General features: G+C 34.0%; 1 protein-coding gene across 4 annotated transcripts in view; it reads right to left on the reverse strand.

Annotated features, from left to right (window-relative positions):
* LTN1 (listerin E3 ubiquitin protein ligase 1) overlaps window positions 1-20,404 on the reverse strand; it is a 104,666-nt gene that overhangs the window by 28,707 nt on the left and 55,555 nt on the right. For all 4 annotated transcript variants that reach the window (XM_074213953.1, XM_074213952.1, XM_074213951.1 and 1 more), the window contains one exon: window positions 578-737. In XM_074213953.1, the coding sequence (XP_074070054.1) occupies window positions 578-737 (160 nt within the window). The remainder of the gene's footprint in view (window positions 1-577; window positions 738-20,404) is intronic.

Raw genomic sequence — 20,404 nt, forward strand, 5'->3', positions numbered from 1 at the left:
TGGAAGTTAAGGTCAGGTTTAGGGATGTATTTATTACATGGGTGGCCACCAATTGGAGAATGACTAAACAAACAGTGTTACAGGAAAACAGTAAAATATTACTGTTACAGGTGAAATAAAGAAAAATATAGATTCAAAGAAATCTGGGAAATATTTTAAAAGAAATCATAGCAAATATAAAAATACATCTATATGTACGCACATACACACACACATATATATGTATATAGACATATATAAAACATCTCAATCTCACTCCAACTACAAAATAGATGTATATAAACTTTATGTGATTTTTTAAACAACACTGAAAGAGGCAATGCAAATCTTATTCTAATTTTTATTGAGCCTTGGGGATAGTAAGTGACTTTTCCACAACTGGAAAGCTATGATTGACTAAAGAAGACTCACATTTTACTACCTACACTGAAGTATTATCTTCAATACAGTTACCATCTTTCTCAAGATAAAGACATTTAAATCAATTCTCCTAGTGAAAAGGCAACAAATGAAGTCAGCTCCATATCTCCTGACAGCCCACATCATAGAGAAGTCAGGAACTATAATGTCTTCTTACCTGATAAAAATCAATTTTAGCAGTCCAGGTAGCTTGCTAAGTACACATAAATCATCATAAATAATACCCATTCCTTGAAGCATCTCACGAAATTCAATCAGCATGCTAGATGGATTTTCTAATTCTTCACACCACTGCAATGCATAGAGCAATTCTGCAACTAATGAAAAGGATAAGATCAAACTAAAAAATGTACAATTAATATTTCATAAATATTTCAGCTATTTCCATTTGCCCAATCGCACTTGCCAACACTGAGCATTTTGATTATTCCTATCAAAATATCATAAGGACCAGGGGCAGCTAGGTGGCCCAGTGAATAGAGCACTAGCCTTGGAGTCAGGAGTACCTTGGGTTCAAATCTGACCTCAGACACTTAATAATTACCTAGCCATGTAGCCTTGGGCAAGCTACTTAACCCCTTGCATGAAAAAAATCTAAAAAAAAAAACATAAGGACCATATGAAATACAAATACAGACCTAGAATAAGAAGTTTAAATGGATTTTTCAGAGCCACAGATTTAAAGATGAAGTCTTATTTTTGCATTTAGAAAAGTTCACTTGTTAGGCAAAGAACAAGTGCTAGGCTCTTACCCTTGCCCTGACCTTTTCACTATGAACAATTAGCTAGCTGTACCACTTATGTTTCAACTTCTTATTCCTTCCACAATACGTGTCTACTCTCCTATCAGTAATCTCAAAGTTGTGTGGGGGGAAAAAATGAAATTTTTTTAAAATTTTATCTTTTGATATAGTTTAAGTTCAAAATTGTTGTGTTCCTTTTTCTGCCTCCTACTCCCTACTAGATAAGACATATCTTAATCTACATCTATCTATATATCAAAACTATGCATGCTTCTATTTATCAATTTTTTTTTCTGGAAGTGAATAGAATCTTACTTCACAGATCTTTGGTAGATGATTTGTTTATAATACTAAGAATAGGTCAGTCATGCACAGTTAGTGTTCAAACAATATTGCTGTCACTGTACTTAATGTTCTCTTGGTTCTGCTCATTTCACTCTTCATTATTTCTTGCAAGTCTTCAAATTTTTCTAAAATTAACAATATAATTTCTTACAACATATCAATATTACATCACAACCATATACCATAACATAACCACTACAATATACCAGTCGTTCCCCAATTGATAGATTCCCCTCAAATTCAGTTCTTTGCCATACAAAAAAAGTTGCCATAAATATTTTAGAACATATAGATTCTTTTCATTTTTTGCCCATCACCTTGGGAAACAAGAATACTGGAAATGATAATGCTAATGAAAACTCTCTGGAAATAATTCCAGAGTGGTCTCCAAAATGGTTTCATAGTTTCATCAACAGTATATCAATGTCACAATTTTTCCACATCCTTTCCAACATCTTTCATTGTCCCCCTCTATCATTTTAGTCAATCTGATAGGTGAGGTGATAGCTCAAAACTGATTTGAAGGTTTTTTTAACTGAAATTTTATTTTTCCAATTACATGCAAAGGCGGTTTTCAATATTCATCCATTTTCAAATTTATGAGTTCCACATTTTTCTACCATCCTCTTTTCTTTCCTCCCCTCCCCAAGGAAGTGAACAATCTGGTAAAAGTTTAACATGTACAATCATGTTTAGCATATTGCCATGTTAGTGATCCATGTGAAAGAGGATTTAGAACTAAGAGAAAAAAAGAATGAGAAAGAAAGGAAAAATACAAAGTTTTTAAAAAGTAAACATAGTATGCTTTGCTCTGCATTCAGATCCCATATTTTCCTTCTCTGGATGTATTGTCCATAGCAGGTCTCTCAGAATTGTCCTTGCTCTCTGAACTTCGGAGAGGAAATGTATTAATCATAGTTGATGATCACATAATGTTGTTGTTAATGTATACGATGTCCTCTTGGTTCTGCTCATTTCACTGTATCAATTCATGCAAATTTTTCCATGCTTCTCTAAAGATCAACCATAGTTTTTTCTATACAGCTAGCTTTCAATTCTTCATCCAAAATCTGCCTCTTCATATCCTTTGATCATGTAGCAATAGAATTATTCATGTTTTTACAAATTTGAAAAGTTCTCTATATATCTGCAATGAGTTTTCTAAGAAACTATAAAACTTTTCCCCCAATTTTCTGCTTTCCTTCTAATCTTGGCTACATTGGCTTTAATTGTACAAAACATTTTTAATCAAAATTAATCACTTTAAATATCAGAATGCTTGATTATATATCTTATAACTGGTTTATTTATGAAATGTTCTATACATAAATCTGATAGATAATATGTTCCACGTTCTTCTAATATACTTATACCTTTCCCTTTTGTATCTAGCTTACCAATCCAGTTTGACCATATCTTGATAAAATATTAGTCTGTACCTAATTTCTGCCAGACTTTTTTTTCCCCAGGGCCAGAGATCTCTATTTTCAGTTGCAGCTTTTTGTACATAAATGAGAAAAACCAAAAAACTCCAAAGATGACCCTTACTCCTTTCTCAGTTTGACCGAGGATGAGGAAATCTACCTCCTCTGCCTCTCTAAAGTTTGGGATGGGAGAGGAGGTAGGTTTTTTGTCTTGTTGCCTGGTTCTCTATTTATACACACACACACACACACACATATATTTAAGTTGATGGTGAATCTCCAAGGCTTCCTTATCCTGGGGTCTGTCTGAGTTTCCAGTGGGATCCATAATCTTAGTTATGGTTAGGGAACTCATTCTGCACCTTTGGGGGGGAGACATTCAGCCCCCCCCCCCCTTAAATTCACCTTTCCCTCTTTTATGACCTTTGTTTTAATTTAATTTCATGTTTCCAAAGGTGTAGGAATGTTCTCACCAACAATAAAGGTTGTGAATCCTATGTATGTCCATAGGGAAACAGAGAGTGCCTCATCTACTTGGTTTTCTTGACATCTTTATTTGAAAGATGAAGCTTTTGTCTTCTTTGCCTCCTTTGCTGGTTCTGAGGAGAGTTGGCATCCAATGTCCAGTTTCACTATGATTCTGGCTTTGAGGAGGAGTGTATGTGTGATATTTTGAGGATTTGTTCAGATGTTGCAGCCATAGGCCAAGAGCAAATTTGGTTCGCATACTGACCCTCTCCTCATCCTGCTGTGTGTTCTGAGATTTCCGGAGTAGGGTAGATGTAGGCAGGTCCAGGCTTTGGGTCACATCTCCCTGAAGCTCTACTGCCTGAACACAGGGTGGCAGGTACTGAGACAGAGATTCAGACATGTCTGGTCCATCTTCAGAGGCTGCCACTGGGGTTAAGTGATTTGCAGGGTCACACAGCTTAGGTAATTATTAAATGTCTTAGATCTGTTTTGACCTCAGGTCCTCCTGACTCCAGGGCTTATGCTCTCTATCACCTTTTAAATACTCTAGGGATAATATTTTTCTAAGGATACTCATTTCTGGTTTGTTTAATTTCTTTTTCTAAAAATAGGTTGTTTTTCCAACCCTATCTCAGAAAAAGAAATTCAACAAGCCACCACTGAATTCCCTAAGAAAAAAATCTCCAGGGTCTGATGGATTCACAAGTGAATTCTACCAAACATTTAAGGAAAAATTGGTTCCAATTCTATATAAACTCTTTGGAAAAAATGGAGAAAGATGGAACTCGGCCTAACTCTTTCTATGAAATGAATATGGTGCTATTAACTAAAACAGGAAGAGTTAAAACAGAGAAAGAAAATTATAGACCTATCTCCCTGATGAATATAGATGCAAAAATCTTAAATAAAATCTTAGCAAAACAACAAGCTATCACTAGGATAATACATTATGATCAAGTAGGATTTATCACAGGAATGCAGGATTGGTTCAGTATCAGGAAAACTGTTAGTATACTCAATTATATGAACAACAAACCTATCAGAAATTATATGATTATATCAACAGATGCTGAAAAAGGTTTTGAGAAAATACAGCACCCATTCCTACTAAAAACACTAGAGAGTGTAGAAATAAATAGACTGTTCCTTGGAATAATTAGCAGTATCTGTCTGAAACCATCAATAAGCATTATATTCAATGGGGAGAGGCTAGAGGCATTCCCAATAACATCAGGGGTGAAACAAGGGTGCCCATTATCACCACTACTATTCAATATCATATTAGAAATGTTAGCTTCACCAATCAGAGAAGAAAAAGAAATTGAAGGAATTAGAATTGGGAAGGAAGAGACAAAACTCTCACTCTTTGCAGTTGACATGATGGTCTACCTAGAGAATCCCAAGAAATCATCCAAAAACATACTGGAAACAATTATCAACTTTAGAAAAGTTGTAGGTTATAAAATAAACCCTCATAAATCCTTAACTTTTCTATATATGTCTAGCAAGATACAGCAGGAAGAGCTAGAAAGAGAAATCCCATTCAAAGTAACCTCAGACAATATAAAATACCTGGCAGTCTATTTGCCAAGACATACTAAGAAACTTTTTCAAAACAATTATAAAACACTTCTCACACAAATTAAATCAAATTTAAATAACTGGGCAAATATCAACTGCTCATGGATAGGTAGAGCTAATATAATAAAACTGACAATTCTACCAAAACTAAACTACCTATTTAGTGCCCTACCAATCAAAATTCCAAAAAATTACTTCAATGAGTTAGAAAAAATTTTAAGTAAATTCATATGGAGAAATAAAAAGTCAAAAATTTCCAGGAGCTTAATGAAAAAAAGTGCAAAAGAAGGGGGCTTAGCCCTACCTCATCTAAAATTACATTATAAAGCATCAGTCATCAAAATTGTGTGGTATTGGCTAAGAAATAGAGTGGTGGACCAGTGGAATAGACTAGGTGCAAAAGTAGGAGATGATTATAGTAATCTGCTATTTGATAAACCCAAAGAGTCCAGCTATTGAGATAAAAACTCCCTCTTCAATAAAAACTGCTGGGAAAATTGAAGTTAGTATGGAAGAAACTTAGATTAGAACAACACCTCACACCCTATACCAAGATAAGATCCAAATAGTTACAGGACTTAGACATAAACCAACTAGATGATTACATTAAATTAAAAGGCTTCTGCACAGATAAAACCACTGTAACCAAGATCAAAAGAATTGTATATTGAAAAACAATCTTTACAACTAATGATTCTGACAAAGGACTCATTTCTAAAATATACAGAGAACTGAGTCATAGTTGTTAAAACAAAAAGCCATTCCCCAATTGACCAATTGTCAAAGGATATGCAAAGGCAATTTACAGATGAGGAGATCAAAACAAGCCATAGTCATATGAAAAATTGCACTAAATCATTAATTATTATAGAAATGCAAATTAGAGCTTCTCTGAGGTACCACCTCACACCTCTCAGATTGGCCAATATGACCAGGAAGGATAATGATCATTGTTGGAAGGGTTGTAGGAAATCTGGGACACTATTACACTGTTGGTGGAGCTGTGAACTCACCCAACCTTTCTGAAGAGAAATTTGGAACTACACCCAAAGGGCAACAAAAATGAGCATACCCTTTGACCCAGCAATACCACTACTAGGTCTATACTCTGAAGAGATGATGAAAAAGGGTAAAAACATCACTTGTAAAAAAATATTTATAGCAGCCCTGTTTGTGGTGGCAAAGAATTGGAAATCAAGTAAATGTCCTTCAATTGGGGAATGGCTTAGCAAACTGTGGTATATGTATGTCATGGAACAATAATGTTCTATTAGAAACAAGGAGGGATGGGATTTCAGGGAAGCCTGGAGGGATTTTCATGAACTGATGCTGAGTGAGATGAGCAGAACCAGAAAAACACTGTACACCCTAACAGCAACATGGGGGTGACTTCAACCCTGAAGGACTCACTCATTCCATCAGTACAACAACCAGGGACAATTTTGGGTTGTCTGCAAAGGAGAGTGCCATCTGTATCCAGATAAAGAGCCTTGAAGTTTGAATAAAGTTCAAGGACTATTCCCTTTAATTTTTTTTTTTCGGTTTTTGCAAGGCAAACGGGGTTAAGTGGCTTGCCCAAGGCCATACAGCTAGGTAATTATTAAGTGTCTGAGACCAGATTTGAACCCAGGTACTCCTGATTCCAGGGCTGGTGCTTTATCCACTACGCCACCTAGCAGCCCCTATTCCCTTTAATTTTAGAAAAAAACAGATATCTTATTGTCTGATCTTGTTACCTCTTTAGACTTCTTGTCTCTTCCTTAAGGATATGATTTCTCTCTCATCACACTCAATTTGGATCAATGTATAACATGGAAACAAAGTAAAGAGTGACAGATTGCTTTCCGTGGGGGAGTGGGGGGAGGGAAAATTGTAAAACTCAAATAATATCTTTTAAAAAAAAGATATGATTTCTCTGTCATCACATTCAATTAAGATCAATGTATAACATGGAACCAATGTAAATACTAACAGAATGCCCTGGGGCGGGGGGGGGGGGGGAGCAAGAATGGGGGAAGAAATGTAAAACTCAAAAAATAAAATCTTTCTTTAAAAAAACTATCCTAAAAAAATAATTAAAAATAGGCTGTTTTTCTATAGTTAGAAAAAAAAATAAAAATTTTCTGGAAAAAAAAAGATCAAGAATATCAAGGGAATTAATGAAAAAAAAATTCAAAGGAAGGTAGCCAAAGCCATACCAGATCCAAAACTATTATAAAGAAGCAGCTATCAAAACTATTTTGCTACTGGTAAGAATGAGAGGAGTAGGGCAGCTAGGTGCTATAGTGGATAGAGCCTAGTTCTGGAGTCAAGAGGACCTGAATTCAAATCCTGGGGCGGCTAGGTGGCGTAGTGGATAAAGCACCGGCCTTGGAGTCAGGAGTACCTGGGTTCAAATCCGGTCTCAGACACTTAATAATTACCTAGCTGTGTGGCCTTGGGCAAGTCACTTAACCCCATTTGCCTTGCAAAAACCTAAAAAAAAAATCCTTAATAATTGCCTAGCTGTGTGACCTTCAGCAAGTCACTTAACCTCACTACCTTAAATAAATGAAATTAAAAAAAAATTAAACATATACCAACATGTCATACCCTATACAATGATAAGGTCAAAATAGGTCCATGACTTCAAAATAAAGGGTGATACCATAAGTCAATCGGGGAAGAAGGAATAAGTAATTTGTCAGAGTTACGGAAAAGGGAGGAATTTAAGGCCAAAGAAGAGTTAGAGAACATTATAAAATGCAATATGGGTAATTTTGATTATACTGAATTAAAAAAAATTTATACAAATAAAACCACTGCAACTAAGATTAAAAGGAATGCAGAAAGATGGAAAACAATTTTCAAAGTTAGCATTTCTGATAAGGGTGTCGTTTCTAAAATAGAGAACTGAGTCAAACTGTTAATACTCCCAATATGAACAGGCACATCTCAGATGAATAAAGCTACCTACAGTCATAAGAATCTGTGGGGCAGTAAGTCTTAAGTGACTTGCCCAAGGTCACACAACTAGTATCAAGTGTCTGAGTTCACATTTGAACTCAAGTCCTCCTGATTCCAAGGTTGGTGTTCTAACCACTCCACTATGCCCAAGGGGCAATAAAACTGCAGATTTTTTGATCCAGCAATAGCATAAGGTTTGTATTTCAAAGAGATCATAAAAAAGGACAAAAGACATACATGTACAAAAATATTTATAACAGATCTTTCTGTAGTGACAAAAAACTGGAAATTGAGGGTGTGCCCAACAAATATGGAATGGCTGAACAAATTGCAGCATATGAATGTCAAGGAGTCCTATTGTTCTGTAAAAAACCATTATTAGCAGGAGGGCTTCAGAAGACTTACATGAACTGATACTACGTAAAGTGAGCAGAACCAGATGAATATTGTACACATTAACTGCCACACTGTGAATGAATAGCTATGATACTTAGCTCCTTTCAGCAGTACAAGTATCACAAGAATTCTAAAGGATTCCTGATGGAAAATACTATTCACATCCAAAGAAAGAATTATGGAATCTGAATTGCAGACCAAAGCATACATTTTCAGGTAAAATTTTTTTTTTTGTTTTATATTTTCCCCCCTCTCATGGGCTTCTTTGTCTTTTGTTCTGATTCTTCTTTCACAACATGACTATTATAAAAAATGTTCAACATAATTATACATGTATAACCTATAAGATTGCTTTTTGTCAGGAGAAAATAAGGGAAAGGGAGAAAAATGTGGAACTCAAAATATTACCCAAAAATGAACGTTAAAAAACTAACTTTGAATATAAATAGAAAAAGAAATTTTTTAAAGGAAAAAAGCTTTAGTTGATCTTTAAATGTCTGGTAGAATTCACCTATAAATCCACCTGGTCACAATGCTTTTCTAAACATGCTCATTTATGTTTAATTTCTTTTACAAAAATAGGGTTTTTTTTAAATAGAACTAGAAAAAATAATAAACTATCTGGAAGAAAAAAAGATTAACATCAAGGGAATTAATGAAAAAAAAGCAAAGTAAGTTAGTCTAGCTATACCAGACCTAAAATTACATTATAATGCTATTTGGTATTGGCTAAGAAATAAAGTGAAGGATCAATTAAATATGTTAAGCTCACAAGACATAGTAGTAAATAACTATACTAATCTACTGTTTCGTAAAACTGAAGGCTCCAGTTCCTGGAATAAGAACTCACTGTTTGATAAATACGGCTAGGGAAACTGGTAAATAGTATGGTACAAACTATACACTTCATATTCTGTACAAAGGTAAGGACAAAATGCATACAACATTTAGACATAAAAGGTAATACCTTAAACCAATTAGGAGAACAAGGAACATATTATCTGTCAGATCTAAGGAAAAGGGAACAGTTTATGACCAAAGAAGAGACTGAGAACATTATAGGATGAAAAATGGCTAATTTTAATTACATTAAATTGAAAACTTTTTACACAAACAAATACAACTAAGACTAGACAGAAAGCAATTCTGTCTAGGAAAAAATTTTTAGTGAGTGTTTCTAATAAAGAACTCACTTCTAAAATAGAGAACTGGGTCAAATTTATAAGACTTCAATCATTCCCCAATTGAAAATATGGTCAAAAGATATGAATAGTCAGGTTTCAAATGAAGAAATCAAAGCTATATACATATACACATGTGTATGTATGTATGTATGTATGTATGTATATATATATATATATATCTCCTTATGAAAAGATGTTCACAGTCTCTATTAATTAGATAAATCTATTAGATTGGCTAATATGGTTGTAAAGGAAAATTATCAATGTTGGAAAGGATGTGGGAAAACTGGGGCACTAATACACTGTTGGTAGAATTGTTAACTAATCCAACTATTTGGAGAATAATTTGGAACTATGCCCAAAGGACAATAAAACTGTGCATACCCTTTGACTCAGCAATAATACTACTAGGTCACAAAAAAGAGGCAAAGACCCACATGAACAAGAATATTCAGAGCTGTTCTTTTTGTGGTGGCAAAGAACTGGAAATTGAGAGAGTGCCCATCAATTGAAGACTGGTTGAAGAGGCTGTGTTGTAAGACTATAATGGAATATTATTTTTCTGTAAGAAAGCATGAACAGACAGATTGCAGAAAAAGCTGGAAAGGAACAGCTAGGTGGTGGAGTGGTTGGAGCACTATCCCTGGATTCAAGAGGACTTGAGTTCAAATATGAACTCAGACACTTCATACTTAGTAGTTGTGTGACATTGGGCAAGTCACTTAAGACTCACTGCCCCACAAAAACAAACCTGGAAAGATTTACATGATATGATGCTGAAAGAAGTGAGTAGAATCAGGAGAATATCATTCACTTTTAAGAGCTGCACTGTGTGATGATCAACTATAATAGACTTGGCTTTACTCAGCAATATAGCAATCAAAAACAATTCTAAAAGACCTATGATGGAAAAATGCCATGCACATCCAGAGGAAAAAACTGTAGAATCTGAAAAACAAATCAACATACTACTTTCCACCTTTTTTTAGGGTTGGTTTTTTTTTTTTTTGCACAAGGCAATGTGGTTAAGTGGCTTGCCCAAGGCCACACAGCTAGGTATTATTAAGTGTCTGAAGGCGGATTTGAACTCAGGTACTAATGACTCCAGGACTGGTACTCTATCCACTGTGCCACCTAGCTGCCCCTACTTTCCACCTTTTAAAAATCTTTTTGCTTTTATCTTTTGTGATTTTCCTTTTTTTGTTGTTCTAATTCTTCTTTCACAACATGACTAATATGGAAAATATATGCAACTTGATTATACATGTATAATCTATATCAGATTTCTTACTATCCCAGAGTGGGTAATGGAAGAAGGGAGGGAGAAAACTTTTACAAAAATGAATGCTGAAAATTATCTTTACATATAAATTGTAAAAACAAATTTAAAAATTTAAAACTAGATTATTTAGGCTCTCTATTGTTTCTCTCTCTTTTTTTTTGGTTTTTTTGCAAGGCAAATGGGGTTAAGTGGCTTGCCCAAGGCCACATGGCTAGGTAATTATTAAGTGTCTGAGACCGGATTTGAACCCAGGTACTCCTGACTCCAGGGCCGGTGCTTTATCCACTGCGCCACCTAGCTGCCCCTATTGTTTCTCTTAATCTAGGCAGTTCAGACATTTTTTTACTATTCTTCCAATTCACTTAAATTGCTAAATTTACTGGCATGAGATGGCATAAAATGCATCTTCATTAGTGTATAGTCACACTTTTTATTTTTGACACCAGCTGTTTTTTCTTTTTTTAGTAATATTAACCAATATAACGTTGCTTTTTAAAATTGGTTTTTAGCATTTATTGATTTATGTTCAATTTTATTCTCATTTAATTTCTAAGATTTACAATTTGACATTTAATTGGCGGGTTTTGTCTTGTCTAGTTTTTTTTTAAACTGCATGCCAAATCATTGATCTACTCTTTCTCTATTTTAATATCAGCATTTAAAAATATAAATTTTCCTGATTATTAATTTTTGCTGCATCCCATGGGTTTTGGTGTATTACTTGGACTGTCATTTTCTTTAATAAAATTATTTGTTTCTATGATTTTTTTTAAAGGCAATGGGGTTAAGTGGCTTGCCCAAAGCCACAAAGCTAGGTAATTATTAAGTCTCTGAGGCCAGATTTGAACTCAGGTACTCCTGATTCCAGGGTCAGTGCTCTATCCATTGCACCACCTAGCTGCCCCTCTATGATTTATTTTTAAACTTATTCATTCTTTTAAGGTGAGATAACTTTCCAATAAATTTATATTACGTTTCCAGAATCATTAAATAATTTTTATTGCATTATGATCTGAAAAGGATGTATTTACAATTTCTGCTGTTATGCATTTAAATGTTTTATGTCCTAACAGTTATATTTTTTAATTAATAGTATTTTTTCCCAATTATGTGTAACAACAGTTTTCAATATTTATTTTTGTAAGATTTTGATGGCCAAACTTTTCTTCTTCCTTCCCTCTCCCCAAAACAGCAAGTAATCAGATAAAGATTATACATGTACAATCATGGTTTTTTTTGTTTTTTTATTTCTGTATATTTTATACAAAATCTATTCCACTGATCTGCCACTCTTTTGTCCAGTTATCAGATAGTTTCTTTTTTAACCCAAATGACTTAATTTTTCCAATTACATGTTATGAACATTTTTCAACATTCATCCACATGCATATGCATATTTACAAGTAACATAATTTCCTTTCACTCTCCCTTTCTACCCACCTCCCCTCAATGGTAATCTGGTAGACATGTTCAATCATGTTAAATGCCTTAAGAGTCAGGAAAAACACAGAAAAGAAAGATAAAAATAAATTTAAAAAGTGAAAATTGTATACTTTAATCTGCATTCTGATTGCATTCAGAATCTTTCTCTGGATGTAGATGGTATTTTTTCAACCCAAGTCCTTTGTAACTGTCTCTGATCACTGTATTTTTTAGAAGAGATAAGTCTAACTGATCATCATACAATATTGATGATAATGTCCAGAATGTTCTCCTGGTTCTGTTCATTTCCCTCAATCTAAGTCCAGGTTTTCCTGAAATCTGCTTGCTCATGACTTTCTTATAGCTCAATAGTGTTTCAATACATAAATAAAGCACAACTAGTTCAGTCACTTCCCAAATAATAGGTATCCACTCAATTTCCAAGTCTTTGGCATCACAAAAAAGAGCTGTTATATTTTTGTATAGGTGAATCCTTTCCTTTTTATAATCTCTTTGGAATTCAGATCCTAGTAATGGTATTGCTAGATAAAAGGGTAATACATCTTTATTGCCCTTTGGGCATATTTCCAAATTTTTCTCCAAAATCGTTTGATTAGTTTATAACTCCACCAGCAGTGAATTAGTGCCCCAGTTTTCCCACATCCTCTCCAAGCTTTATCATTTCCCTTTTCTGTCATATTAGTCAATCTGATAGATATGAGGTGGTACCTCAGAGTTGTTTTAATTTATATTTCCCTAATTAATAGGGACTGCAAGTATTTTATATAATGCTTTGATTTCTTCATTTGAAATTGTCTATTCATATCATTTGACCATGTATCAACTGAGGAATGACTTGAATTCTTATAATTCTCAGTTCTCTATATACTATAGAAATGAGTCTTTATCAAGAACACTGGCTGTAAAATTTGTTTCCCAGATTTCTGCTTTCTTTCTAATCTTAACTGCACTGGTTTTGTTTGTGGCAAAGTTTTCAATTTAATTTAATTTGAATTATCCATTTTACATTTTATAATGTTTTCTATCTCTTCTTTGGCTTTAACTTCTTCCCCTCTCCACTGATCTAACAGATAAACTATTTCTTCCTCTCTTAATTGGCTTATGGTATCACCTTTTATGTCTAAACCATGTACCCATTTCAATCTTAACTTTATATGGAGTAAGATGTGGTCTATGCCTGGTTTCAGTTACACTATTTTCCAGTTTTCCCAGTTGTTTTTGTCAAATTGTGAGTTCTTATCACAGAAGCTAGTCTTTGGTTTTATCAGCCAGTAGTTTAGTATAGTTAGCTATTATTGTGTCTTGTGAACCTAACCTAATCCATTGATCCTCCACTCTTATTTCTTAGCCAGTACGAAACAACTTTGTTTTATTTTCCAATGACACACCAAGATGGTTTTCAACATTCATCTTTTTGCAAGCTTTTAAGAGCTCCATATTTTTCTGCCACCTTCCCTTCTCTCCTCCCACCCCATACAAAATAGTTTGAATGATTGCCACTTTATACTATAGCTTTAGATATGGTAGGGTTATGCTACATCTTCATTTTCTCTCCATTAATTCTCTTGATATTTTTAAGCTTGTTCTTTCAGATAATTTTACTACTTTTTTTGAACTGTATAAAATACTATCTTAGTAGTTTGATTGGTATTGTACTTAATAATATATTTATTAAGGCAGAATTGTCATTATAATTGACACAATTCCAATTATTTAGATTATATTTGTGTGAAGGGTTTTGTAATTGTGTTCATATAGTGCTTGAGATTGTCTTGGCAAGTAGACTCCAAGGATTTTATAATGTCTACAATTACTCTAAATGGAATTTCTCCTTCTATTTCTTGCTGTTGGGCTGATAATGTAAAGAAATATAAATGATTTATGTGGATTTATTTTATATTCTGCAACTTTACTGAAGTTAATTTTTCCAAGTAGTTTTTTAGCTGATTCTAAGTATAACATCATATCATCAACGAGTAATAGTTTTGTTTCTTCATTGCGTGTTCTCATTCCTTCAATTTCCTTTTCTTTTTATTGTTAAAGCTAACAATTCTTATACAATATTGAACAATACTGGTGATAATGGGCATCTTAGTTTTACACCAATCTAATAGGAAAGCTTAGAGCTTATACCCCATTACATATAATACTTGCTGAAGGATTTTAAACAGATATTGCTTATAATTGAGAAAAACTTCAGATTCCTGTTCTCTAGTGTTTTTTTGTTTTGTTTTGTTTTTGGTTTTTTGGTAAGGCAAATGGGGTTAAGTGGCTTGCCCAAGGCCATACAGCTAGGCAATTAAGGGTCTGAGGGCAGATTTGAACTCAAGTACTCCTGACTCCAGGGTCGGTGCCACTGTGCCACCTAACTGCCCCCTTCTCTTGTGTTTCTAATAGGAATGGGTGCTGTATTTTGTCAACAGTTTTTTCACCAACTATGGAGACAATCATATGATTTCTGATAGTTTCTTAATGATATGCTCAATTATGCTGATAGTTTTCTTAATATTGAACCAGCCCTAAATTCCCAGTATAGATTCTTATCTAGTCATAGTGAGTGTATCATCATCCTGGTGATAAATAGCTGTAATCTCTTTATATCAATATTCATTAAGAAAATTGGTCTATAATTTTCTGTTTTGGCTCTTTGTGGTTTATTATCAGCAAAAAGAATTTGGTAGAATCTTTACCTATTTTTCCAAATATTTCTTATAAAATGGGAATTCATTGTTCTTTAAATGTTTCAGAGAATTCACTTTCAAATCCATCCGGCCCTGGAGATATTTTCCTTAGGGAATTCATTGAATACTTTTCAATTTCTTTTTCTAAAATGAGGTTAAGGTATTTTATTTCTTCTGTTACTCTAGGCAATTTATATTTTTATATTCATCATCATTTTATTATTTTATATTCATCTATTTTACTTGACTGTCAGATGTATTGACTAACAGGCAAAATAATTTCAAATTATTGCCTTTATATTTCCCCTTCCTTCCTTATCATTTTTGATAATGTAATTTGGCTTTTTTAAAAAATCAAATTAACCAAAGGTCTACCTATTTTATTGGGGTTTTTTTTCATAAAACCAACCTGAGTTTTGTTTATCAGTTGAATAGTTTTCTTTCAATTTTTTAATCTCTCCTTTGAGTTTCAATATTTCTGATATGGGGATTTTTAATCTATTGTTTTTCTAGCTTTTTAAATTGAATGCCCAAGCCATTGATCTGCTCTTATCCTATTTTATTGAAGTAAACATTTAGAGATAAAATTTACCCCAAAAACTGCTTTGGCTGAGTCTCATAAGTTTTGGTATATTATCTCATTATTGTCATCCTAGAGGATGAAATTACTAATTTTTTTTTGTTGTTGTATGACCCACTCATTCTTTAGGACTAGATTATTGTTTCTCAATTAAATTTTAATCTACTTTTCCACAGTCCTTTATTATATAATTACTAAAAAGGATACATTCAATATTTCTGCCTTTTTGGATTTGAAACTTTTCTTGCCCTACTACATGATTCATTTTTATGTAGATGTCATGTACTACTGAGATAAAGGTATATTCCTTCCTATCCCTATTTACTTTTTTCTACTTGGTGCATATGTTTAATATGGGTTTTAATTTACTGTCTATCATACCTTTTAGCAAGATGTAGTTTTCTTATCTCTTTTAATTAGGCCCATTTTTGCTTTGCTAACATCAGGACTGCTATCCCACTTTTTTTTTTACTTCAACTCAAGCAAAATATATTTTGCTCCAGTCTTTCCCCTTTTACTAGTGTTTATCTTTCTGCTTCTAATATGTTTCTTGTAAACATATTTTTTTAAGATTCTAGTTTTTAATCTACTCTTCTATCTGCTTCTATTATATGGGATAATTCATCCCATTCACATTCATGGTCATAATTATTGTGTATTTTCCTCCTTCCTATTTTCCCCCTTTTTTTATACTTTTTTCCTTTACTTTCATTCTATCCCTCCTTCTCAGCAGTGTTTTGTTTCTGACTACCACCTGTCTCTCTGCCCCCCTCCCCTTCTATCAGTTCCCCCTTTTCTTTCCCTTTTCTCCTGTTATTTCTACTTACCCTTCTATCAGCTCCCCATTTTATCTTCCTTTCCTCTCCTATTTCTGCCCTCCCTTCTATAAGCCCCTCCCCTCCCCTTTTCTCTCCTACTTCCCTATAGGGTAAGATAAATTTCTAAACCCAACTGTGTATGTCATTCCATTTTTGATCCAAAAAAAAAATTCAAGTGGTGCTAACCCCCCCCTTCATTCCCTATACTGTTAATAGATCCTTTTGATACACTCTTCTGCCTCCCCATTTCCTCTTCTCCCAATACAATCCTTTTCTTTTGTTTTAATTTTTTAAATCATCACATGAAGATCAACTTATACTCATATCTTCTATTTGTACACCTTTCTAACTGCCCCAATAGTGATATAGTTCTCAAGATTTACAAATTATCACCTTCCCATGTAAGAACGTAAACAGTTTAATCTTATTGAATAACATGTTTATTTTCTTTCCTGTTTACCTTTTTTTTATTCATCTCTTGATCTCGTATTTGAAGATTGAATATTCTGTTCACTTCTGGTCTGTTCATCAGGGATGTTTGAAAATACCCTATTTGAATGAACATCCATCTTATGCTCAATTTTGCTTGGTAGTGGATTCTGGGTTGTAATCCAAGCTCCTATGCCTTCCAGAATATCATTTTCCAATCTCCAATCCTTTAATGTTGAAGTTTTTGCTAAATCTTAAATTATCCTGACTGTGGCACCTTGCTATTGAATTGTTTTTTTCCTGGCTGCTTGCAGTATATTCTACTTGACTGTGAATTCTAGAATTTGGCTATAATATTCCTTGGAAGTCTTCATTTTAGGATCTAATTCAGGAGACGATTTGATGGATTTTTTTCAATGACTATTTTACCTTCTGGTTCTAGGATATATCAGGGAAATTTTCTTTGATCAATTTCTTAAAAGATACTGTCCAAGGCTTTTTTCATCCATGGCTTTCAAATATATCAAAAATTCTTAAAATTATCTCTCTAGAATCTATTTTTCTAGATCAGTTGTTTTTCCAATGAGAAATTTTACATCTTTTTTTCCATTCCTTTGGTTTTGTTTGACTGATTCTTCATGTTTTACAGTTAATAGCTTCCAGTTGCCCAATTCTAATTTTTAAGGAATTATTTTCTTCAGTTAATTTTTCTAACTTCCATTTGGTCAATTCCACTTTTAAAGGAGTTGTTTTCTTCAGTCAATTTTTGTGCTTCCTTTTCCAAACTATTGATTTATCTCCTGTCTATCTCATTTCTTTTCCAGTAATTCTTCTACCTCTCTTGATTTTTAAAATGCTTTTGAAGCACTTCAAAAGAGATTTTGGGGTTTGAGACCAATACATATTCCTCTTTGAAGTTTACAGGTAGGTATTTTGCCACTGCTTTCCTCTGTAGAGTTCACCTTCTGATCATTGTCATCACTATAGTAACTTTCTATAGTTGGGATTCTTTGTGGTCTTTTGCTCTTTTTTAAAAAAAGGTTGAGTTCCTAGGGAACAGGGGGCACTGTCCCAAGTTTCTTGTGCTAAGTGCTGGCTCACTGTCCTGGGTTGCCCAGTCTAGTTAGTTGTGCCTGTTGTACTAGGGTTCCAGGTCTTGCTATTTGCCTTTTGCATTAAGGCTGGAACCTGTTAAATAGCTAGCCTCCTCTGCCAACACTAAGTAGTCTCAGTAGATGATCTGTGGAGGCAGCTAGGAGCTGGCTTCTCCGTACCCCGCCTGTGGACTGGACTTCCCTTCCACTCAAGTAAGACAGACTTTCCTAAAGCCTTTTCAAAATGTTTTCAGCTGGACAATTGCTCCACTCTATCCAGAAACCTTTTAGAGAATCAATTTGTTATTTCTGAGGAAAACTGGGGGAGAGCTCAAGCAGCTTTCTAGTTTCTCTCTAAATCTTGGCTCCAAAATTTTTTTAGAGGAACATGTACCACTGAGAAAAAGGTCTATTCCTTTTTATTGCCATTCAATTCCCTCCAAAAATATCTAATTTATCTAAGATTCTATTTATCTCTTTGTGTTTTTAATTTAAAGTTCTTAGAGGTAAAGTTTGAAGTCCCCCACTATAATAGTTTTTCTATTCATTTCCACCTGTAATTCATTTAGCTTTTCCTTTTAAAAATTTGAATTTTATAGCATTCCAAGTACACGTTTAATAGTGATATTATTGCTTTAACTAGAGTACCTTTTAACATAAAGTAATTGCCCTATTTATCTCTTTTTTTATATTTTAGCTTTAACTTTCACATTTGTTTTTAACTGCTTCTTGAGGGTCTAGTCTTTTCTGCAATAAAACCTGAAAATCCTTTAATTTGTTATTCATTGTTTTTCTTCACAATTTTTTTTTTTAGGTTTTTGCAAGGCAAATGGGGTTAAGTGGCTTGCCCAAGGCCACACAGCTAGGTAATTATTAAGTGTTTGAGATCGGATTTAAACCCAGGTAATCCTGACTCCAGGGCAGGTGCTTTATCTACTGCGCCACCTAGCTGCCCCCCTCTGCGCAATATTAAACTCAGCTTTACTAGGTAAAAATGTTCTTAAAACCAGCTCCTTTGTCAGAATATCTTGCTGTGGGGTGGGGGGGAGTAAGATTGGAAGAAAAATTGTAAACCTCAAAACTCAAGTAAAATCTTAAAAAAAAGAATTTTTTGGCAAAAAAAATCTCGCTGCAAACCCTTCAATCTTTTAATATAAAAGCTGCTAAATCTTGTACTACCCTGATCCAAAGGGCTACAGTATTTAAATTATTTCTTTCTAGTTCCTTGTAGAATTTTCTCCTTGACCTGAGAGCTTCGAAACGTAGCTATAATATTTCTGTGAGTTTTCATTTTGGTTTTTCTTTCAGGTTTTTCCACTTTCTATTTTACACTAGCTCTAGAACTTCAGGGATATTTCCTTAATTTCTTTAAGTATAATGTCTAGACTCTTTTGGATCACAATTTTCATAGTCCAACAATTCTCATATTGTCTCTCCTTGAAATGTTTTCCAGGTCAGTTATTTTTGCAATGAGATTATTTCAATTTCTTTCATTTTTTCATTCTTTTGAGTTTGTTTTATTATTTCTAAGTATCTTGTGAAGTCATTAGTTTCTGCTTACCCAATTCTATTTTTAAGGAATATTTTCTTTCATAAATCTTTGACTTTTTCCAACTGCCTTTTTTTCATAATTTTCTAATCATTACTCTAGTTTTCTCCTAATTTTTCTTCAATTTATTTTATTTTTCAAGTGCTTTTTAATCTCTTCTAAGAACTCTGCACTTGTAAAGAATTTACATTTTTCTTTGAAGTTTTAGAAAGGAGCTGTTTTGACTTTAATTCTTTTGAGTTTGAACCCAGAGTTTCTCTAGCAGCTTTACTTACTGGTTGTTTATGTTATATAATATAGAGGCTGACTTTATATTAAAGTCAGGCTCTAATTCCAGGGTGTGGCAGACGTTTCAGACATCAGATTTTTTTAGGCTATTGTTTCTGAACTCTATCTGGGGACTTGATCTCAGATACTCTGCCCCAGAGTCACAGTTAGGGTCCCCAACACTGCTGTCATCACAAAGGCTCTTAATACTCCCTGCCATCACTCCTGTGACAGCAGGTTTTGTCCGCTCATCCCTAAGCCCTGGAATTGAAAGCTGGAACTACACTTTTCAGCAAACTACAAAGCTAGCCGAGCCCAGACTCTCCAATACTGCCCTCACCACTGCCTTAATCCTCCTTACCCACCACAGTCTGGGACTGCAGCTGGTCAACATACCTGGGACCCACATCCAGCATCAAAAGAGGGTCTAGAATCTTACCCTGATCAACTGTCTGATCTTATATACTCTTTGAGATCCCCACATTCCTGGGGCACAAGGTCCTGAATCTGAAGCAACTGCCTATACAACTGTCTCAGGGCTTTGGGCTTGGTGATTTGTTGGTATCTGGCCCCAAGGTACCAGCATTTCACTCAGACCCACCACCATCCTAGGAGGTTACATATTTTCTAATGCTCACCCAAGCTTAGGCTGAATAATTGCTTCACCTAAACATTTATTTCTTCTTTAAATTTCATTTTTAAGACATTTTAAATTAAATTATTTTAATTATTAATTTAAATTATTTAAGAC

This window comes from Macrotis lagotis, chromosome 1 (genome assembly GCF_037893015.1).
Source record: "Macrotis lagotis isolate mMagLag1 chromosome 1, bilby.v1.9.chrom.fasta, whole genome shotgun sequence".
Taxonomy (NCBI): domain Eukaryota; kingdom Metazoa; phylum Chordata; class Mammalia; order Peramelemorphia; family Peramelidae; genus Macrotis; species Macrotis lagotis.